At 38.0% G+C, this 24,491-nt stretch overlaps 1 protein-coding gene and 1 non-coding gene across 2 annotated transcripts in view; both read left to right on the plus strand.

Annotated features, from left to right (window-relative positions):
• The window catches only part of PSEN1 (presenilin 1), a 69,111-nt gene that overhangs the window by 23,564 nt on the left and 21,056 nt on the right, over nt 1–24,491 (plus strand). The window contains exons 3-7 of the mRNA XM_052646495.1: nt 4,473–4,726; nt 6,852–6,993; nt 15,470–15,537; nt 18,870–19,090; nt 23,304–23,402. Of these exons, the coding sequence (XP_052502455.1) occupies nt 4,473–4,726; nt 6,852–6,993; nt 15,470–15,537; nt 18,870–19,090; nt 23,304–23,402 (784 nt within the window). The remainder of the gene's footprint in view (nt 1–4,472; nt 4,727–6,851; nt 6,994–15,469; nt 15,538–18,869; nt 19,091–23,303; nt 23,403–24,491) is intronic.
• On the plus strand, nt 19,812–19,879 carry TRNAA-UGC (transfer RNA alanine (anticodon UGC)). Its single transcript has one exon. It is a non-coding gene; the product is annotated as a tRNA-Ala (tRNA).

Consider the following 24,491-nt stretch of genomic DNA (forward strand, 5'->3'; position numbering starts at 1 on the left):
ATGTAGAAAATTTTCTAAGATACAGTTTAAAAAAGAAAGGATGGTATAGGACAGTGCATTTCTTATGCTACCATTTCTGTGGACAAGGGGAATGAGAGAGAATATGTATTTGTATTTGCTTGTGTATGAATAAGGAAACTTTGAAAGGATTTGCTGAGAACAGTGACCAGTGATAACCTGGGGGGTTAGGAAACTGAGAGTTAAGTAGGAGGTTTTTCACTGTATGCTTTTTTATACTTCTTGAGTTTAGAATCAAATGTGTATTTTGCCTCTTGAAGTAAACAAATTGTATTTTTTTAAAAGACATAAATTATATACTTAATTTTAAAGTAGTATCCAAAGTATTATGTGAAACAGTGCTCTAGTATCCTGTATCAGCTCTGAGGGCGGGACAGGGTGGGGTCACCAATGTTCACTATAAACCAGAATATCCAGTCGAGTACCCTTAACAAGCATGTTATGATTGCCTCTTTCATGCTAGGTTCACCCAGTTAAACAGCTCGCATAGCCTTATAGGAGAGCTGTGGTGCCATAGAAAGAATGGTTTAGAAGTGAGAGATATGAATTTGATTTTCCTACCTCTGCTGTTTTCTGACTATGAAATTTTGTATCAGTTGGTTTACTGTTCATCTACCAAAACCTCCTAACATATAAAGATAAACAAGATGAAGTGAGAGTGCTTTTAAATTATATAAGTACTTTATATAAATCATATAATACTAAATTACATAAATGCTTTGCAAATACTGTATTAAGAGAGCTGTTATTATTTGCATTTAGTTTATACTAAACATTAATCAGCCCAAGTTGGCCATAATTGTATTGCTGAATATTAGCCACAACTGCAGTGTTCTTAGCATATGACACAGTCCCCTCCTTTTGAGAGAGTTGAAGTGTGAATTCCCTCAGCTCTCCTGCTTCTCAGCTATCTACCCCACTATGCCCCTGTTGTCTAGAGCCCACCTTCCTCATAACCCTTTCCTTCCTAATGAACTTCAGTGACTTGTGTTCAGCAAAAATTATCTTTCTTGGTAGGTGGTATGTATTTTTCTGTCTTTTGTGCTTTGCAATTGTTTCCTTTCCACTCTTGTAGGCCTGGAGTCTTCATAAATGTTTCCTCCATGAGGTCAAACTGAGGCAGAGAGCACCAGGGCCTCTGTAAAGCCAGCTTTTCTCTCTTCTTCCATTCCCCATCATTTATCCCCTACCCTGCTTCGTTAGTTATCATCTCTGTGTTTTGTATCAACATTTTCCTCTAATCCTAACTCTATACTTTGACCTGACAAGTAAGCTCAAGTCTCTGACATCCCTAAAATAACTTTTTAAAATTTGAATCTCCTCTTTTGTCCATTTTTGTTCTTTTTTGGCTTCAAGGAATAATTGCCTTTAATTTCTCAGTTTCCATTCATTCCCCAGTCCATTACGATTTACGGATAACCTGCTGCTTAAGCTTAGGAGTTATTCACACTTCTCTCCTTGGTGGTCCTCTCACTTTGTATTTTTCCTTCCACAGCTGTTGTGTTACATTAATGACCAACGCATCCATCTATACTTTCTCCCTGAGGTTTCATCCACTTTCATAGGTACAGAAACTAATGGCTTCCTTCAACTCTCTTCTGAGCTTCAAATGCTCCTTTCTAAATTCTCTCTCTTCACCTAACTAAAATCTCTCTCCGCTCCTCTAGCCTGCTTATCTTCCTGTGCTCCCTGTGGCCATCAGTGCTATCACCACCTTCCTAGTCCCTTAAGCCAAAACCTCCAGAGTCCCCGTTGACTCCTTCCTGACCATTCGCGTGTAATTTGCCACAAAGCTCTGTCATTTGCTTCTGAAGTATTTTTCTCACACCTCTCCTGTTTTCCATCACCACTTCAGCAAGTTTGTTAAAAACGAAACATAATCTAATGTGTCACTTCCTCAACCTTAGCAATTTTTATGACTTTTTTGTTGCCTACAGGACAAAGTCTGAAGTCCCTGGCATGGCAAACAAGGTTCTTTACAACCTGTTCCTAACCTTCCTTTTCCTGCCACCAGCTCTGACCACCCTGTTCTCAGCCACCTCAGGAGTACTCATAGGTTTTCTGCATAGGCCTGTGGCGCAGTTGACGTTGTCTCTGCCTGGAGCCCATTCACCTTCCATTCTTGAAGGTTCTATTCAAGAATTGTATCTTTCATATTGTCTTTCTTTTTTGCTTTAAATTTTTATTGACATATAGTTGATTGACAATGTTGTGTTAGTTTCAAGTGTATAGCAAAGTGATTCAGTTATTCATACATACATAGTGATTCAGTTACACATATATACATGTGTGTATTTTTTATTTTTCATATTATTTCCCTTGTGGTTAATAACAGGATATTGAATATGGTTCCCTGTCCTATACAGTAGGCCCTTTGATTTTATTCTACCTTACATGTAGTAGTCTGTTATTTGCTAACCTCAGACTCCTAATTTATCCCTTCTCTACCCTCTTTCCCCTTTGGCAACCATAATTTTGTTTTCTACGTCTGTGAGTCTGTTTCCATTTTATAAATAAGTTCATTTGTTATCATTTTAGATTCCAAATATTAGTGATGTCATATATTTGTCTTTCTCTGATTTACTTCACTTAATGTGATCATCTCTAGGTCCGTGTAGCTGCAGATGACGTTATTTCATTCTTTGTTTATGCCTGAGTAATATTTCAGTGTGTCTGTGTGTATGCTACATCTTCATCCATTCATTTGTTGATAGACATTTAGGTTGCATCCTTGTCTTCCTTATTGTAAATAGTGCTGCTGTGAACATTAGGGTGCATGTATCTTTTTGAATTAGAGTTTTATGCCCATGAGTGCAATTGCTGGATCATTTGGCAAGTCTAATTTTAGTTTTTCAAGGAACCTCCATATAGTTTTTCATAGTGGCTACATCAGTTTACATTCTCACCATATGTTGCCTTTCTTGATCATAAAAAATTAGTTCTGTAGCACTTTGTTCACATCTCTAGTGTTTCCCTAATATTAAAACTATCTTATGAGCTTCTAAGGATAGCATCTAGATCTTTTTAATTTCTGCTGTAGTGTTACAGCAGAGTAACTGAAATATAGAATTCTTATAATTACTTATGGAATGAATAAATTGGAAGTCAAGTGACAGAGAAAGCCTACAGTAAGTCTGCAGAGCAGTCATGTTGTCTTGTGAATGACAGATTGAGAGGAGGTTAGCTTGATTTCTGCAGTCGGGCACACCTGGGTTCAAACCCTCTTTATAACACAAGCTGTGGCTGTTTCCTTGCCTGGAAAGTGGTGATGGTAAGGTGGTTGTGAGAGTTAAATGTCAAAGTACATATCAGGAATTCCCTGGTGGTCTAGTGGTTAGGATGCAGGGCTTTCACTGTTTAGGGCACAGGTTCAATCCCTGGTTGGGGAACTAAGATCACACAAGCCTTGACGTGGAGCCAAAAAAAGGGTACATATTTCAATCCCTAGTACTGCTGTTATCAAGCATGTAATATACTTGGTTAAACTCTATAGTCAAAAATGAGATACAAGATACAAGGCGTGTCTTCCTAGGAGCTTCCTGTCTTAACCAGCTGATTGCCTCTTGTCAGCAACAGTGACTATCAGTCTACTTGCATGTCCTGTTTCATTTACTTCTCTGTTATATTTCTCCTGTTTTCTATTATTTTTATTTTGTTGTTGTTAATGCTCTTGAGATTCATTCTACCCTTTACAAAAACTGAATTTTAGATCTAATAATATCAAAAAGGATATTGAACTTGATTAAGCAAGGATAGATCCAGGATAAGGATAATGGTAAAAAAGTGATGTTTAGAACTAGAGAAAAATGGAATCTACTTTCATTCCTTCATTCTTGCATTTATTGTTCCCTTCCTCTATGTAGGTGGGAATGGTTTGGAGAGCATCAGAATTAAGGCCTAGTTTCTCTCTGTAAAGGTTTTTTTTTTTTTTTTAAATTGAATACTGTTTTGAGATAACTATAGATGGTAAGAAATAATACTGACAGATCCCCTGTATGTCACTACAAAGATTTCTAAGTCTTATTAATAATGAAGGTGAGATAGTTCCTTTTATAAATGATAGGAAACTACAGGTAAAAAAGCATTTCATGATTTTAAAAAAGCTGAGAGTACTCTGCTTGGAGCTGCAGTAAATAAGGAAGGCTTCATGCAAATGTCATTTTTTAAGTCAAAAATTCCAAAGAATGAGTACAGTTCTATTAGAGTTAGAAAGAGCCAGGTGAGAGGGGGTACCTGAGTTCCTCCAGTGGACAGTGGTAAATAATCTCGACTTTTAGGCTGCGTACTTCTTGTAAATTGATTCTCTCTTGCTTTAAGTTTTTGGAAACTCGTGTAATAATGGGCCTGTTGTTACCCTGGGATCTAAAAATCATTACATTTTCTGTTTTTGATATAGAACACTTTGATTTTCTTGGGAGTCTGACTTACTGAAAAATCTCTTCCTGTGCTTTTAGAATGATAGTAGAGAGCGGCATGATCACAGCAACGAGAGGCGGAGGCATGGCAACACTGAGTCGGTATCCAATGGCCGAGCCCCCAGCAGCTCACAGCAGGTGGTGGAGCAAGAGGAAGAGGAAGATGAGGAGCTGACACTGAAATACGGCGCCAAACATGTGATCATGCTGTTTGTCCCCGTGACTCTCTGTATGGTGGTGGTTGTGGCCACCATCAAATCAGTCAGCTTTTATACCCGGAAGGATGGGCAGCTGTACGTATGAGTATTGTGGGTTGTTATCCTCAAGGCCAGTCTAGCTGTCCTGCGTAGCGTGTCATCATCACCTTGAAGACCTCTGACCTCTGCACTGAAGGGCCGTGAAGGCTAGAGAGTCCATCCTCTCTGATAAAAGATGATGCTTTACGTAGAGAAAATAAAGCTTCAGAGTTATATTTTTTAAGTAGTATCCCTAGACTGGGCTCAGTTTATTTGGAATTGAGCAAGTAAAGAATTGAGTAGTGATTTTAACACCTCAGGGCCATTGTGCCCATTGTTCTTCTCCCTGGAATGTTTTTTTCCTTTTCTAACTTTGGTAGATTAATTCCTATTATCCTTCTCATCTTGGCTGAAAAATAACTTCCATGATCCTCCTAAAAGAATTAGGCCCTTCGCGGTATTCTGTCGAAACCTGTTCTTTTTTCACTTGTCACAATATGCAAGTGTATATTTACTTTCCTTATTTAATGCCTGTTTTCCTTCTATACCACGAGGACTATGAGAGCACTTTTGTTTCCAGGGTGAGGAGTGTAATAAATGTTAGGCAAAAAAAAAAAAAAAAAAAAGTTCAGTGAAAGGGTGAAGAAGGAATGCAGACTGGCCCTGAAGTGTTTGCCGAATGCCATGCAGATTCTCTGGTGCTGTTGGTGTCTGCCCTTTGTCTCCAAGGAAAATGCTTTGATTCAGATGCCACCTAGTTCTGTCTCTGGGACCCTGTTGGGCTCAAGATGTTTTAAGTGAATTCTGAAATTGGCAAGTGTCTGGAAAACTCTGTGGGGTTCTGAAAGCCAGGCTTTTAACCTTTTGAGAGAAAGGCTAAGACAATGAGTGAAGAGCAGGGCTTGGAGACAGTTACCAAAAGAAGTTGGGGAATATTGTCTCTGTAAGTTAAAGTTAGGTTTGGCTGCATCTTATAGAACCAGGTTAGCAAGCTATGCCCCACAGGCTAGATCTGCCTGCCACCTCCCTTGGTAAATGAAGTTTTATTGGAACATGGCCGTGTCCATTCATTTGTGTACTGCTTTCATACTACAAGGGCAGAGTTGAATGGTTGCAGCAGAGACCATATGACTCACAAAGCTTAAAATATTTATTCTGTAGTCCTTTACAGAAAGTTTGCCGAGCCCATTATAGAAAATCAAAACAGGGAATTCCCTGGTGGTCCAGTGGTTAAGAGTCAACGCTTCCACTGCTGAGGCCCAGGTTCAATCCCTGGTCAGGGAACTAAGATCCTGCAAGCCAAATGGCACAGCCAAAAAAAGGAAAAAATTTTGAAAACTGGTTTGAGTGATATACATATTTTCTTGTCTCCCACAGAATAGTGAAGAGGTAGTAGTTCAGATTGTACAGTGCTTTCTTTTCACCAAGGACTCAGGCTTCTTCATTCCTTCTTTTTTGGCTTCTGTCGTCTAGGTTATTTCAGGGTCCAGTATTGGTGCTGGAGCCCCAGCCTTCATTCAGACAGCAGGAAGGAACGGAGGAGAAAACGACATAAGACATATCTCTCAGCAGAACTCACTCCTCCCTTAAAAGTTCCACAGACCACATCTGCTGATAACTCAGTGGTCATTACTTATTCTCGTGGCTGTACGTAACTCCAGGGGAGGCAGAAATAAAGTCTTCTGTTGAAAATATTGGTACCTGGAATAAGTGTGTTTTCATATGAAACAAGGGTAGCTGGATATGTGACATTATCTGAAGACAACTTTAGTTGTATCACCCTACAGATAGAAGATAATTACCCACCATTTTACCTTCCTCTTAGAACCACTCATAGTCTAGGTAGTTTATGGCAGAATCTGGTAGTACTTTTAATCAATCACTGATAAGCTGTGGGGAAAACATTTGATGAGGTAATTACTTCCGTATAAAGCGTCCACTAGATGGAGCCAGTGTCTGACGCACGTGGGTCCACCTCTATTTTAACCATCTCCTTTTATTTTGAAGAGCTTATTTTAGCATAAAGCTGCTTTTCTTAGGTTAAAAATTCTTGGTTAGATTGATGAGCTGAAAAAAAAAAGTGATTCATAAGGTATCAGTTAAATCTGGGAAACAAAACTGGTTTTGGAGAGCATGTAGTTTAGAATCTCCATTAACCCCTGGGGCTTTTGTTTTATTACAGAATCTATACTCCATTTACAGAAGACACGGAGACTCTGGGGCAGAGAGCCCTGCACTCAATTCTGAATGCGGTGATCATGATCAGCGTCATTGTCATCATGACGATTTTCCTGGTGGTTCTATATAAATACAGGTGCTACAAGGTGAGCATGAGATACAGAGCTTTGCTTTCCATCATCTTTTTTTTCTTTTTTCCTAATAATTTTATTTATTTTTGCCTGTGCTGGGCCTTTGTTGTTGCGTGGGCTTTTCTCAAGTTGGGGCGAGTGGGAGCTACTCTAGTTGAAGTGCTTGGGCTTCTCATCGCGGCGGCTTCTCTGGTTGGGGAACGTGGGCTCAAGGGCGTACAGGCTTCAGTAGCTGTGCCGCAGGGGCTCAGAAGTTGCGGCTCCCGGGCTCTAGAGCACAGACTCCAACAGTTGTGGCACACGGGCTTGGTTGCTTCACAACCTGTAGGCTCTTCCCGGATCAGGGATCGAACCCATGTCTCCTGCATTGGTAGGTGAATTCTACCACTGCATCACCAGGGAAGCCCTCCACTATCTTCTTTATTTAATGGTTGGATTGTCCTGTCACCTGACTCGGTCTAATAAAGAAAAAGGTCTTATATTGTAAAACTAAGTTAATTTTGAGTCTCCCCCCACCCTCATTTGTGGAACAAAAAGGCATAAATGAAAAACAAATGTTTTCTTAAAATATCACAGTCTAAATGGTTTTAACGTTTTGATTTGCAATATACTTAGGACCTTCCAGAAGAATATATCCTAAGACCTTTGTGAATTCCCTCATTGACAAATAGCACTATATGATATAATTGTCCCCGTAAAATAATGTATAACCACAGAAAATCAGATGTTCAGCTTGAATGCATGCATGCTGCGTTGCTCAGTCATGTCCGACTCTTTGTGTGACCCATGGAATGTAGCCCACCAGGCTTCTCTGTCCATGAGATTATCCCAATAAGAATACTGGAGTGCATTGCCATTTCCTTCTCCAGGGGATCTTCCCCCACTCAGGGGTCGAATCTGAGCCTGCTGAGGCTCCTGCATTGGCAGGCGGGTTATTTACCACTGAGCCAGCGAGGAAGCCCCTTCAACTTGAGAACAAAGCAGTGAAACCACCTTCAGATGCTGATGTTGAACTCATTGGTGACTGGCTGAATTCCCGTCCATTCCCTCACCTTCTCTCCTGCAGGAACAGGAATTTTTTGCTTGGGAAATAAAGGCAGGGGTGGTTATGCAGGGAAGAGACAAGCCCAGACCTCCCAGCCTCTGCTCCCTACCTCACGCTACCTAAGTAACTTGAGGGTGAATTTCAGCTGTCTGGCACATGTTTCAGATTCATGCCTCAGAAAAAATGACAAATTATTACAGATCATGAACCTTTAGGCTCATTCTGAAATAAAATAAATATTAACTTTTCAAATATTGAATTCTACACGCTTTTTACTTCTGTATTTAGTATGCTTCAGTATATTCTTTAACATGATTAAAATGTATATAATCAGTATGTGTCCTTTTTTAAAACTATTACTTTGGCATAAGCATTTTCCCATATTATAAATTCTTTGAAAATATGTGTAATGACTACATAATATATGACTCAATGAGTGTTTTGTCATTTATTTCCCCTGATTTGGACATTTGAGTTCTTTCCAGATGTTCACTATCCTAAAAAACAATTAATGTCTTTATGCATAGAGCTTTTCAATTTTTCAAATTATTTCCTTAGGGTATAAGCCCAGGCACAGAATTTCTGGAGCAAATTGTCTACGTATTTGTGGCTGTCTTGGTATGCAGAATTTTGTTTTCAAATTGATAGTATCAATTTGTACTTAACACTAGTGGTGAATGAGGCTGTCTTACTCTACTTTCACCAGCATTGAATTTTTAAAAATAATGTGTGCAGGGAATTCCCTGGCAGTCCAATGGTTAGGACTCTACACTTGCACTGCAGGGGGGCATGGGTTCAATCCCTGGTCAGGGAACTAGGATCTCACATGTTGTACAGTGTGGTTAAAAATACATACACATATATATACATAAAGTCTATTCTAACCCGAAAAGGCAAAGCAAAAATGTCTTAAATTGCTTTTAGTTGATTGATTATTAGTGAGATTGAATATCCTTTCACTATTCACCTTTTCACTGTTCACAGACTTCTAAAATTATACAGATTTTAACCTTGTTTGTTGAGTGGGTGAAAGTATTAACCTAAGTGATGACCATTTACAGTCTGACGTCAGAATCTGGAGATTGAAGACAAAAGACGTGATGTGACAGGCAGTCATCTACAGTCAGGCACCCGGAGAGCAAATGATGTAAAGCCATCCCCTCCCACTGCTTAAACGTGCTCATGTCTCGGTTACTTTTAATCTGTTTTTCTCACTATATACAATTTTGTGTACATAAAAGTGTCTACCTGCCAGTTCCATTTCTCTGCTTTATTGGACTCTCTTTGTGACTTGTATCTGGATTGTGTGCTACTTTTGTTCTTCACATGTCAGTGGGAGTCCCCTAGGGATTTACATTCTTCTTTGGTGTTTGGAAACCTCTTTCTGCTTCTCCAGCAGGAACTTAGAGGGCTTCTCACCTTGCTAAAGCCCACTTAGGTTGTGTTGAGTGCAGGTGGAGGAGGGCAGTACTGGAGGGAAAAGGTGGTAAACTTAGCCCTGGCTTCCTGGTGCTTCTGATTCCCAGCCTATGTACTGGCAGCTGCATGCATTCGGTCCAGATTTTATAGGTATATTTGGTAGGAGAGACAGGATGGAATGGTCTTTTTTACCCTTCCATAGAACCTGTCTCAAGGTATTTTTGGTGGTTTTGTGCATCTTTTAGTTAGTGCTTCGTGTTAGACAGTCTAAAGGTTTATACTTAGCTGGATTTCCACGTTCACACATTCACTGGTGGTGTTTTGCTTTGCTTTTTAAAATGCTTATGTCTTGGCCACCCCAACCAATTCTATAGCAACAAGTTGTTTACTTTGACTCTTAGTATAAAAATAAAAGGAGCTTTTGAGTCAGAAATTCAGAAACTTGCCAGGACCTGTTTGGAAATAAGCCCTGAGGATTTGTTGTATCACGAGTTGGTTGTGCAATGTCTTTGGTCTTAAACAAACCTTAAAAAGGAAGAACTGGAAAAGGCACTTTAATTATTTATTGTTTGATATAGATGAAACCATACAGCTTACTGAAGTCACATGATTTCTGGGCTAGATAGTTCAGTGTTTAGAGGAGATCTTTGCCATGCTGTACTGAATCAGGGCTCATTTGTTTCAGAACCTGTAGCTCTGAAACAGGAAAGCTGAACTAGGGATTTTTGCAAGATGAGAAAGGCCTGTTTTACCACCTGATGTTCTAGGAAAAGGGGAGGTGTTACTTAGTCATCAGAAGAGGCTTTGAATTCAGGTAATAGTTCAGAAAATCATAACATCCATGATTAACCTAGTAAGAAAACCAGTAAAGTCATTATTGCAGGCAGAGGGCTAATATTTTTGCAGTATGAAGAGCACTTACAAATAATTAAGAAAATTATGTATATCCTAATAAGATATTTTAAAAACTCAAGAAGAGAAATTATGAAGGAAATCTAGATGGCCAGGAGAGGAAAAGAGGAGAGAGGGGTATATGTATATTTTCTCACTAGCAAAAATATATATATTAAAATAGCAAATTAACATTTAGCTTATTGACTTGGTAAAAATTAGTCTGGACTTAATTTGCGGAGTCACTAAGCCAGTATATATCAGTAGTCAGTAATTAGAAAATGTCTATACACTTTAATTGTGTAATTTTGCTTTCATGAATTATCCTAGAGAATTAAAAATGCTGAAAAATGTTTGCATACTAGATATTAATCCTAGCATAAAATATAATTGGAAAAAGAAGGAAAACCCCACAGATACCATGCATAAGGCAAAAATTGTGAGCTCATGAATATAAGTAAACTGTTATTGAGGCATTTAAAATCTGTATTTTCAGAAAATATTTGGTGGAATGAGAATCTGTCTGTAACAAAAATAAAGTTTTAAAAGACAGAATGTAAACTCTTATATTACATGACTCTAATTTTTTTTAAAGGTCTTTACATATGCAGACAAACATGTCTGAAAAGGAAAGGTTAATATCAACTTTGGTTCTCAGCGGTCAGTGGAAATTGTTTTTTTCTTTTAGTGTTTCTATATTTTCTATATGTCATAAGTATATATTACTTTGTATTCAGAAAAATACTGTTTTTTTAAAATAGCATTTCATGTTCCCTTGCCCCTCCCCACATAAAACAAGATAAAAAAAGAAAGTTGAGGATTCCTAGTAGGCAATATTTACTCTCGCCCTTAATTTGGAGTTTAATATGGAATATCCATGTACATCTCCCACTCTTTAAAGTTTTTTGTTTTGTGTTATTTTATATGGGGCTTCCCTCGTGGCTCAGCTGTAAAGAATCTGCCTGCAATGTAGGAGACCTGGGTTCGATCCCTGGATCGGGAAGATCCCCTGGAGAAGGAAATGGCAACCCACTCCAGTATTCTTGCCTGGGTAATTCCCTGGGCAGAGGAGCCTGGCAGGCCTACAGTCCATGAAACTTGGATTATTTCTAAAGCTGGCTTGTGAGTACAGTGGGCTAGGATGCATATGGAAAGATTCCTTTTTGCTTAAGCTTTATTGTTTTCTTTGCACATGAAATAAAGGACTCCCTTCAGAATATTTTGCTAAAGTTGAAGTACTTAGAGGGAAATGTACAGGTGTCTTCAGTTTACTTTGATACATATTAAAATGGACTCGTTGGATGGAAAGATGGATAGCAATGTTATAAAGCAAGTACAGCAAATGTGAATGGTAGAATTTAGGTGGTATATGGGCAGTGGTTCACTGTGTGTTTGAAATTTTTTATAATAAAATGTTAGGAGAAGTTTTTGTGGAAGAACACCAGAAATTAAATTTATTGTATTTGGATAGTAAATTTAGAATATTTAACTGTTGAAGGAATACCAACTTTCATGATGGAAAACCACTCTTTTGACCTTTTCCCAAGCTGTAACATTTTATAAAGTTGTTTTAAAGAAAGGCAGAGAGACCTTTTAAGAAATCTTTTCTTTCAAAGGATTTAATAATCATGTCACCTTGAATGATCAAACAGAGCCAAAAGAGAAAATGAAGGTAGATTCTAATGTTAACTTTAGTAACAACTAGATTTTGATAACTTAGAGCTGTATAATTGGAACAACCGGATCTGGGAGGTAGGGGTGGAAGATTTTTTTTCTTTTAAATGGAGACAAAACAATATTCTTGATTTGAAGCTTTTGTTTTTCTTTTTATTATTTTATTTTATGTTATTTATGGCTATGCTGGGTCTTCACTGCTGTGTAAACTTTTCTCTAGTTATGGAGAGCAGAGTCTATTCTTTAATTGCAGTGCACAGGTTACTCACCTAACTGCTCAAGCTTCTCCTTGTGGTGGCTTCTCTTGTCTTGAAGCACAAGCCCAGGCTTCAGGAATTGTGGCACATGGGCTTAGTAGTTGCGGCTCCCAGGCTCCAGAGCACAGTTTCAGTTAGTTGTATCACAGGACCTTAGTTGTTCCAAGGCACGTAGGATCTTCCCGGACCAGGGATCAAACCTGTGTCTCCTGCATTGACAGGCCGATTCTTTACCACCAAGCCGCCAGGGAAGCCCTGGAGCTTTCTTTTTTATTTCTTTAAGGTTGAATTTGATCTTTCTGGTTAAGAGAGATGTTTGGAAAAGTTGGTGGTTAAGTAGCTTCTTCTGTCATAACAGTAAAATTCATTGAAAGAATAAAGTTTATTATGGGTGTATCTACCTTAAAATAATTTTACTTTTGGTTCAAAATTACTTGACAGTTTATCATATTTCTCCATTCTGTTTTTTAAAACTGCAGACTCCTTGGGTTATATACTATTTCCCCAAATATACTCATCACATAAAATTACCAGAAATTTTTTTTATCTTGTATAATAGATTAATCAAGCTCTAGGGACTTTTCCTGGTGGTCCAGTGGTTATGGCTTCATGCTTCCACTGCAGGGGGCATGGTTTCTATCCCAGGTTGGGGAACTAAGATCCTGCATGCTGTATGTTCAGTTCTGTTCAGTTCAGTCGCTCAGTTGTGTCCGACTCTTCGCGACCCCACCGACTGCAGCACGCTAGGCCTCCCTGTCCATCACCAACTCCCGGAGTTTACTCAGACTCATGTCCATTGAGTCAGTGATGCCATCCAACCATCTCATCCTCTATCATCCCCTTCTCCTCCTGCCTTCAATCTTTCCCAGCATCAGGGTCTTTTCAAATGAGTCAGTTCTTCACATCATGTGGCCAAAGTATGCTATATGGTTAGGCCCAAAAAAAAATTGATTAAAAATCAAGTTCTGATTCTGTCTCTCATTTTTCACATGAGTTATAGGGACTAATATTTATATAGTGCTGTATGAATTCTGTGTTATAATGATGGACTGACATATAAGCATTATTAATGAACCAAGTAAAATAAACACAGCATACTAATACTTACTGAAATCTCAGATACTGAATATTTTTTCTTCAAATGGTTATATAATTTAGAAGGCCTGTTTTCTCTGTACAGTTAATGTATGTGTACACTGGTCACTCAACTGAATTTCTGATTTTCAGTTTTGTGACTTTGATTTATCAGTTATTTTATCAATTTATTATCAGTTATTTTATTTTATTTATTAATTTTTTGTTGTAGGAATACATCAGAATTCCTCTATTGAAAATATTGCTCCTTTAAAGTATAAATGTTAACTGTTGACTCTATTGATACCTTTTCTAATTGAAGTCTAGTTAATTTATAAAATACATTTTTGTTGCTTATCTATTTTAGACATAGTGGTTTGTATCTCTTAATCACATACCCCTAACTTATTTTTTTTAATTTTTATTAAGAGTATAGTTGATTTACAATGTTGTGTTAGTTTCAGGTGTACAGGAAGATGAGTCACATGTGTATATATGTATATGCATGTACGTATATGTCTACTCGCTTTTTCTAGGATCCTTTTCCCATATAGGCCGTTACAGAGTATTGAGTAGAGTTCCCTGTGCTATACAGCAGGTTCTTATTAGTTGTCTATTCTGTGTATAGTAGTGTGTGTATGTCAATTCCAATCTCACAATTTATCCCACCCTCCCTTTATCCTTTGGTAATGCTAAGTTTGTTTTCTACATCTGTGACTCTGTTTTGTAAATAAGTTGATTTGTAGCCCCCCTTGTTTTAGATTCCACATATAAGCAATATCATATGATATTTGTCTTTCTGTGTCTGACTTACTTCACTCAGTATAACAATCTCTAGGTCCATTCATGTTGCTACAATGGCATTATTTGGTTCTTTTTATGGCTGAGTAGTATTGCAGTGTATATATGTACCATGTCTTCTTTATCCATTCCTCTGTTGATGGACATTTAGGATGCTTCTGTGTCTTACCATTGTAGACAGTCCTTCAGTGAACATTGGCATGTTCCTAATTTGTGCCCCCCCACTTCTCATTCACCCTTGGTAATCACTGTTTTTTTCCCCTATATCTGTGTATCTGTTTCTGTTTTGCATGTACATTCATTTGTATTATTTTTTAGATTCCACTTATAAATGGTATCATAGAGTATTTGTCTTTCTCTGACTTATTTCATTAAGCCTAATATTCTCTAGGTCCATCCATGTTGCTGTAAGTAGCTGAGTAGTATGTGTGTGTGTGTGTGTGTGTGTGTGTGTGTGTGTTTGTGTGTGTGTGTGTGTGTGTGTGTACTACATCTTCTTTATCCATTTGTCTGCTGATGGGCAGTTGGGTTGCTTGCATATGTTGCCTGTTGTAAATAGTGCTGCTGTGAACATAGGCGTTCATATATCTTTTCAAATTAGTGATTTTTTTTCTTTCTGAATATATATCCAAGAGTGGAATTGCTGGATCATATGGTAATTTTAGCTTTTTGAGGAACCTTCATTTTGTTTTTCACAGTGGCTGTACCAATTTTCATTGTCTCTAACAGTGTACAAAAGTTTCCTTTTTTCTACATCCTCCCCAACACTTGTTATTTGTGGTCATTTTGATGATAGCCATTCTGACAAGTATGAGGTGATACCTCATTGTTGTTCTAATTTGCATTTCTCTAATAATTAGTGGTATTGAGTATCTTTTCGTGTGCCTGTTGGCCATTTGTCTGTATTTGTTGAGAAAATGTGTTCTCCTATTTTTTTGATTGGGCTGTTTGTTTTTTTCTTTTTTGGTATTGAGTTCTGTGATTTGTTCATATATTTTGGATATTAACCCCTTGTCAGTCATATCATTTGCAAATATTTTTTCCCATTCTGTAGGTTGTCTTTGATAATTTATTTTGAATTTATCTTTTCTTTTAAAATTTTACCTATTTCTAAAGGAATGAAGGTCTCTATGTATGAAATTTCTATTTTATGAATAGTTCAGCACCAACTGTTATAGGTATTTACTGTTCCTAAAGCTGCTTCTGTTTTGGTATTTGAAAATCATAACATATACAGAAATAACATACTATTTTTGAAATAAGAAATTTGGATTTTTTTTTTCTTAGGTTGTGGGATCTGTTAATTAATTATATTGAAATTCTTTTCTAGGTCATCCATGCCTGGCTTATTCTTTCATCCCTGTTGTTGCTGTTCTTTTTCTCGTTCATTTACTTGGGGTAAGTGGTGAAATATTTGGTCTATTTTCAGAAATTAACTCTTTGGACTCTATAACTGTCACTTAAAGAAATGGTCTTTGTTGATGAGTTATTCTTAAATTATTGTTTCCATGTATAGATCATCCTTGGTATGTATACAACTTGTTAATATTATCAATAAGTTCAGTTCAGTTCAGTCGCTCAGTTGTGTCCGACTCTTTGTGACCCCATGGACTGCAGCACACCAGACCTCTCTGTCCATCACCAACTCCCAGAGTTTACTCAGACTTATGTCCACTGAGTCGGTGATACCATCCAACGATCTCATCCTCTGTCGTCCCCTTCTCTTCCTGCCTTCAATCTTTCCCAGCATCAGGGTCTTTTCAAAAGAGTCAGCTCTTCGCATCAGGTGGCTAAAGTATTGGAGTTTCAGCTTCAGCATCATTCCTTCCAATGAACACCCAGGACTGATCTCCTTTAGAATGGACTGGTTGGATCTCCTTGCAGTCCAAGGGACTCTCAAGAGTCTTCTCCAACACCACAGTTAAAAAGCATCAATTCTTCAGCTCTCAGCTTTCTTTATAGTTCAACTCTCACATCCATATGTGACGACTGCAAAAACCATAGCCTTGACTAGATGGACCTTTGTTGGCAAAGTAATGTCTCTGCTTTTTAATATGCTGTCTCGGTTGGTCGTAACTTTCCTTCCGAGGAGTAAGCGTCTTTTAATTTCATGGCTGCAATTACCATAGGGAGTTGCTTTTGTTGATCTTTATTTATAATAAGAACTTAAAGAACTCAACACTGCAGTTAATTCTGTCTTTTTAGTAAAGCAAATTTACTGTATTCTTTAGTATAATTTATAAATCATAATATTAATGCATTTTAAACATGTATAAAGATGAATTAATTGATTTTCAAACTTTCATTTTATTTTCATCAGTCTTTTTTTCTTTCAACTGAAATCTTACATGAGAACTGCACATACAACATAGAAAAAAGTGGAGCTGCTCTGTTGAAGAGAATAGAGAGGCTCAGAGATTTGCCCAGTTGGTCTTTCTCTAAGCCCCAGTAGCAGAATGCAGGTCATTGCACTAGCTCTTAAATTAGGAACAGAAACATTTAAAGTAAAAAATAAACTGAAGGGTTAATTCTTTGGTAGAAGCAGGGAGAATGACCATAGACCAAAGAAATCAATGTAAGAATCTCTATGAAATAGATTATTTTCTCAGAAAAAGCTAATTGCCAATACTAACTAACCACTGAAGTGATAGAAAATCTAAGTAGAGCAAAGAAGAAAAATACAGAAAGTTGTTGAAGAGATTCTTATATACCTCTACCAGTAACAATAATACCAGGCTCAAATAATTTCATAGGAAAATTCTATTAAACCTTTAAGGAACTGATAATTCTAATGCTATTTTAACTGTTCCAGGACATAGAAAAAGCAGAAAAGTTTCCAGATTCTTTTTAAGAAGCCAGAGTAATATTTATACCAAAACCCCATAAATAATCAAGAAAAAGGAAACCGTAGACCACTCCTGTTTATTGATGCCAAAGAATAACTTAGTTCAGTCTCTCAGTCATGTCCAACTTTTTGCGACCCCATGGACCGCAGCATGCCAGGCCTTCCTGTCCATCACCAACTCCCAGAGTTTACCCAGACTCATGTCCATTGAGTCGGTGATGCCATCCAACCATCTCATCCTCTGTCGTCCCCTTCTCCTGCCCTCAATGTTTCTCAGCATCAGGGTCTTTTCAGATGAGTCAGCTCTTCGCATCAGGTGGCTAAAGTATTGGAGTTTCAGCTTCAGCATCAGTCCTTCCAATGAACACTAAAGGACTGATTTCCTTTAGAATGGACTGGTTGGCTCTCCTTGCAGTCCAAGGGACTCTCAAGAGTCTTCTTCAACACCACAGTTCAAAAGCATCAATTCTTTGGCGCTCAGCTTTCTTTATGGTCCAGCTCATATCCATACATGACTACTGGAAAACCCATAGCTTTGACTAGACAGACCTTTTTTGGAAAAGTAATGTCTCTGCTTTTTAATAAGCTGTTTAGATTGGTCATAACTTTTCTTCCAAGGAGCAAGTGTCTTTTAATTTCATGGCAGCATTCACTATCTGCAGTGATTTTGGAGCCCCAGAAAATAGTCTGTCACTGTTTCCATTGCTTCCCCATCTGTTTTCCATGAAGTAATGGGACCAGATCCCTTGATCTTAGTTTTCTGAATGTTGAGTTTTAAGCCAACTTTTTCACTCTCCTCTTTCACTTTCATCAAGAGGCTCTTCAGTTCTTCACTTCTGCCATAAAGGTGATGTCATCTGCATATCTGAAGTTATTGATATTTCTCCTGGCAGTCTTGATTCCAGCTTGTGCTTGCTCCAGCCCAGCGTTTCTCATGATGTACTCTGCATATAAGTTAAAAAGCAGGGTGACAATATACAGCCTTGATGTACTTCTTTTGCAATTTGGAACCAATCTGTTGTTCCATGTCCAGTTCTAACTGTTACTTCTTGACCTGTGTACAGACTTCTCAGGAAGCAGGTCAGGTGGTCTGGTATTCCCATCTCTTGAAGAATTTTGCACACTTAACCATAGCTTGAAATTTTTTGGTTTTTGTTTCAAGTCCTGGGATATCTAAAATACTGTGAATGGCTGCATTGTCCAGCTATTTCAACATTTGCTTTGAAATTTCTGAATGGAAAGATCATCTTTCTGCATAGTCTGCAGAATCTAAAATTTGCACTTAAATGACTGCCTTCTTTCTCCTCAGTTACCTGTCTTCTATATTTGTATCTCTTTACTTTAAAATGGAGTTTCCTCCCACCCAAATTAAAATAATGTTTTCTTCATGGTAAAAGTGCTAAACATTCATTGTGAAAAAAAGAAAAGAAAAGTTAAGAAATTTCAAATTCCTGGCATCTAAAGCTATGTCCTGCATCTTTTCAGGAATTACTATATTGATCTCTTGCTCTCTCTTCTCATACACTATTTCACATAAATAAGATTATGGTTGGTTTTTTTTTCAGGCAGCAATATGTCATGCCTATATTCCATGTTTTGTGTATAAATATATGTATAAAATGCATATATTTAAATGTATTCACGAAATTTAATTTTATGAAAATAATATTATATGTCCTAAGCTCTAAACTTTATTTTACATGTTTAATTTTTTTTCCAATTGCAGATACTGCAAGAAGTATCCTGAAGTACAGATAGCATTTTAGGTGTTATATGGCCTTTTTTTTTTTTCTTTTTAGTTTTTGTACTTATTTTTACAGCTGTGGCTGTGATACTTGTTTCCCATTTTTAGGAATGATACAAGTATCTGTTTAATTTTTTTCAGGGAAGTGTTTAAAACCTATAATGTTGCCATGGACTACATTTCGGTTGCGCTCCTGATCTGGAATTTTGGTGTGGTGGGAATGATCGCCATTCATTGGAAAGGTCCACTGAGACTCCAGCAGGCATATCTCATTATGATCAGTGCCCTCATGGCCCTGGTATTTATCAAGTACCTCCCAGAATGGACCGCCTGGCTCATCTTGGCTGTGATTTCAGTATATGGTAAAACCCGAGACTGACATTTTGTTCATCACAGAAATACTTCCTGGTGTGTTTTCCTTCCTCTTCTAGTTATCTTGACTTAGGGAAAATAACAGTAATATCCCATAACTTTTCAGTAAATAATCAGTTAGCTATAATATCTTTTTCATATAAAGATTTCAAATCTTTTGAAGTTGAGTCCTTTAAAAATGTTTTATTATTGCCTCCAGTTTAACTCAGGCATGAGTTAATGGAAGGATCCACAGACTTCTGGTTGTAAGACTTAGATTCAAATCCCATTGCTACCACTGACATAAATGACCTCAGGAGCCCTTTGGGATCAAATGAGTGAACAAACAGCGGTGGGAATTTGTACCCTTTATGGACAGCAGCGGAGCTACGTGTGATGGAGCTCACTGGAGAGCTGTGCTTTTCGTGTCTTAGTCCAGGCATCCTTGATCAAAGAATGGGATCCAAGTTCAGCTAACTTGGGATCCAATTTAGCCGCACTCTAGGCAGCCATCCTCTTTTGGCCTAAGTGAGTAAAGTGAAGTCGCTCAGTCGTGTCTGATTCTTTGCGACCCCATGGACTGTAGCCCACCAGGCTCCTCTGTCCATGGGATTCTCCAGGCAAGAATACTGGAGTGGGTTGCCATTTCCTTCTCCAGGGGATCTTCCCGACCCAGGGATCAAACCCAGGTCTCCGGCATTGCAGGCAGACGCTTTAACCTCTGAGCCACCAGGGTAGCTCAGTGGTAGAGCACATGCTTTGCATGTATGAGGTCCCAGGTTCAATCCCCGGCGTCTCCACTTTAGCTGAACTTCAGTTTCAGCTAACTTCTCACCCTTTAATCCTTGAAAGGGTTAATGTTGAAGCATAAATTTTGGCTTATTTGTTTTTACAGACCCTTGAGACTTTGCTAGTAGTCTAGCCACCTGGTTCTGCCAGTGGTAACAACAGCAGTTACTTATCCAAGGTTTCCCTCTTTAGGCAGAGTAACTGAGACAATCTCTTGCATCATAGATACCAAAGATAGAAATCAAAGTTATACATGTCTCTGTACATATTAAATCCACAATGCAGACCTCAATTTGGACTTGCAGAGATTCTAAATATACAATGCTGAGGTCTTGAACAAGGTGTTCAGTGTAACTTTCACCTCCCTTACAGTCTTTGGATGTAGGCCTCACAGGGCACCATTGTGACATACTAGAGCAAGTTAAAACTTAATAAATGAAACATCAGGGGTGAATCATAATAAAGAATCTGATTCCATTTTTGATATTTAAAAAAAAGCCATTTCTGGAGACAGACTGCCTGGATTCAAATCTAGACTCTTTTACTCCTGTAATTTATTGGGTATGTTACTACAGACACACCACACTCAACAGTGGAGTCTTAGTTATTATGAAGATTAAATTGAACAATGCATATAATAAATATATACAGTATCTACCAGTAAATATTAGCCGTTCCTCAAAAATATATAATCTTTGGAAGTAAGCAAGGTTGTTGTACTTATTTCACTGCTAAAGGCCTGAAGTTTGTAGAGGTAAAGTATTTACCAAAGCTTACGCCATTTGATCTATAATCTGAGTCCTAAGTCCCATGTTCTTTCTAATACAATACACTGTTTCTCCTCATCAGTCCTCTGTTTCTTATATACATATACAAATTATCTCTGCAGACCTTTGAGTTCCTCTGAAATAAGAGACTTTCTGTCTGATATTTAGAGTAATGATTCATAATTCCATTTTCATAAGATCTCAAGATGTCTCAGTCAAAAAGATTGTTCTAAAGCTTTCAGATGTTCAAGCTGGTTTTAGAAAAGGCAGAGGAACCAGACATCAAATTGCTAACATCCGCTGGATCATGGAAAAAGTAAGAGAGTTCCAGAAAAACATCTATTTCTGCTTTATTGACTATGCCAAAGCCTTTGACCGTGTGGATCACAAGAAACTGTGGAAAATTCTGAAAGAGATGGGTATACCAGACCACCTGACCTACCTCTTGAGAAACCTATATGCAGGTCAGGAAGCAACAGAACTGGATATGGAACAACAGACTGGTTCCAAATAGTAAAAGGAGTACATCAAGGCTGTATATTGTCACCCTGCTTTTTAACTTCTATGCAGAGTACATCATGAGAAACGCTGGGCTGGAAGAAGCATAAGCTGGCTGGGAGAAATATCAATAACCTCAGATGTGCAGATGACACCACCCTTATGGCAGAAAGTGAAGAGGAACTAAAAAGCCTCTTGATGAAAGTGAAAGAGGAGAGTGAAGAAGTTGGCTTAAAACTGAACATTCAGAAAACTAAGATCATGGCATCTGGTTCTATCACTTCATGGCAAATTGATGGGGAAACAATGGAAACAGTGTCAGACTTTATTTTTTTGGCTCCAAAATCACTGCAGATGGTCATTGCAGCCATGAAATTAAAAGGAAATTAAATTTCCTTCCTCCTTGGAAGGAAAGTTATGACCAACCTAGACAGCATATTGAAAAGCAGAGACATTACTTTGCCAACAAAGGTCTGTCTAGTCAAGGCTATGGTTTTTCCATTGGTCACGTATGAATGTGAGAGTTGGACTGTGAAGAAAGCTGAGTGCCGAAGAATTGATGCTTTTGAACTGTGGTGTTGAAGAAGACTCTTGAGAGTCCCTTGGACTGCAAGGAGATCCAGCCAGTCCATTCTAAAGGAGATCAGTCCTGGGTGTTCATTGGAAGGACTGATGCTAAAGCTGAAACTCCAATATTTTGGCCACCTCATGCGAAGAGTTGACTCATTGGAAAAGACTCTGATGCTGGGAGGGATTGGGGGCAGGAGGAGAAGGGGACGACAGAGGATAAGATGGCTGGATGGCATCACCAATTCGATGGACATGAGTTTGAGTGAACTCCGGGAGTTGGTGATAGACAGGGAGGCCTGGCGTGCTGCAGTTCATGGGGTCGCAAAAAGTCGGACACCACTGAGCAACTGAACTGAACTGAACTGAAAGCTTTCAAAACAAAATTAATTTAATTACTCTAAGAATAAGGGTTTATCATTTAGCATTTCTATACAACGAAGTATGTTGAAAAACCAAGATAGTTACAGAATATTAAAGGTTGAAACAGGTTGAAAATCTCATTATTTCAGAGCATGGCAAATTCCCCTTTTCTCATCGAAACAAATCAAAGTGGAAGCAGTGAGACTAGAGATTTCTGTGCATTTGTGTGTTTTATTATGGCAGTGGTAGTAGTAGTGTACAAGAAGATATGACCACTTGAAAGTGTGAGATTTATTACTTAAATGCATCTGAATGATAGTGATGTCAATGCAAGTGATCAGATCTTCCTTTACGAATTTACCTATATCTGTTTTACATTTTAAATGCTTGAACTTGTTTTCTGTATTTGTATATTCTGAATTTTCATGACACAGTAAATGTAAGAAAAAATTGCAGTGGTTGAAAAAGAGAAGGTGGTAGCATCAACAATAATTTATGCGTTATTGCTTCCTCGTTTTGATTTGCAGTTTTTGTAAGACACTTTTTAGCACCATATGTATTCTGAGACCTAAATACTTGTGAAGTGCTTTTGACAGGAGAACTGAAGAAATGCTAAACGTTCTCACACAGAGGTTTCTTAGTTATTTTGTTGAAATTTACTGTCCTCTTATTTCAAGTATTCCTAAGTAGTACATATACTATTTTCAAAAAAGAGAGGATCCCACTCCTGATACCAAAAAAAAAGAAGAGATGCATCTTTTCTCCTCTGTTCTTCATATTTTGAAAAAGTTCAGTCATATTCTCTCTATTAAATCCCTCCTAAGCTGTAAAACTTCAGTTTGTGGTTCATAGTTATGTTTAGTTTGGAAATGGCTTGTCCTTGTTTCTGCTTATTGGAAATTGACAACTGCTCTAGAATAATTCTGTCTTATGATTATTTCTGCCTGTTTTCTTTCAAACTGGGAAGACTTTCTCCTAGAACCCAGAATACACTGTAAACTAACCAAATAGCAGGCAGACCAAAAGCAAAGATCTCTGTGTGGTGGTGTGTATTTTGTTTAGATTGTCTCTGCCTCCCTCCACCATCAGCTTACCTGCTGCTTATTTCATATTCATTCAGTATCTTTCTTGTAGAAAAAAAAATTAAACCTTTTCAGTTGGTTAATTCTTCCCTAACACACTCATTTACGAGTTAAGTGAATACATTTTTCAGATGTCATTTCTATTTTTCTTCTTCTAGATTTAGTGGCTGTTTTGTGTCCAAAAGGCCCGCTTCGTATGCTGGTTGAAACAGCTCAGGAGAGAAATGAAACTCTCTTCCCAGCTCTTATTTACTCTTGTAAGTATTTCAAAATGATGTTAAATTAGTAAACAGCTTAGAATTTATAAAGATTCAAATGCGTGTAATTATGATCATTATCATGGTACTTTTTCTTACCTTAAATACATAGCATTGGTGGGACTCCTGCAGATCTCTGTTTCCTTGCAAATTATTATCTTCTATCTGATATTGATTGAAGAGGGTTTTCAGTGTGTGTGGAGATAGAAGAAATATTTAGAGATTGGGGAGCCAGTATTCTTATTTAAAATCTTATTAGTTAACAAGTATTGAATATTTGTTATATACATATATTGTAGGTGGCTCTCACACTAGTATGTTGAAAAAATTATACTGTTCCTTCAGTATGGGTTGGGCTTTGTTTTTGGTTTGTTGTAGAGTCATACTCTTCCAAATCATTCATTATGTATTTATTGGTCATGGACCTGATCTGCTTCCACAGAGCACTGTGGAGGATATAAGGATGGTTAAGATGCTTTGCTTTCCCTCAGAGTGCATTTGCTTACTTTTTTTTTGTTTGACTGTGTCATGCGATTTGTAGGATATTAGTTCCCTGACCGGGGATTGAACCTACAACCTTGGCAATGAAAGCATGGATTCCTAACCACTGGACTGCTGGGGTATTCCCTTGCTTACAATTTAGAAGTGAGATAAAGCAAATAGATAAACAACATTCAAGGCAGACTGTTACCAGATTCAGAAGGAATAGGAAGTGCAGAAAGAGCTTAAAACAGGGAAAATCTGAATGGAGAATCATGGAAGGCTGCATTGAAGAGATAGCATTTGGATTGACCCTTTTAAGAGTGGATTGGATTTTGGCAAGCGCACATAGAGGAGTCAATTTCAAAAGTGGGCTTGTTGCAAAGAATGACTTGGACCAAGGAATCGAACCCAGGTCTCCTGCATTGCAGGCGGATTCTTTACCAGCTGAGCCACAAGGGAAGCCCAGGAATACTGGAGTTGGTAGCCTATCCCTTCTTCAGCGGATCTTCACAACCTAGGAATTGAACCCAGGTCTTCTGCATTGCGGGTGGATTCTTTACCAGCTGAGCCACAAGGGAAGCCCAAGAATACCGGAGTGGGTAGCCT

Source organism: Budorcas taxicolor, chromosome 10 (genome assembly GCF_023091745.1).
Source record: "Budorcas taxicolor isolate Tak-1 chromosome 10, Takin1.1, whole genome shotgun sequence".
Lineage (NCBI taxonomy): Eukaryota > Metazoa > Chordata > Mammalia > Artiodactyla > Bovidae > Budorcas > Budorcas taxicolor.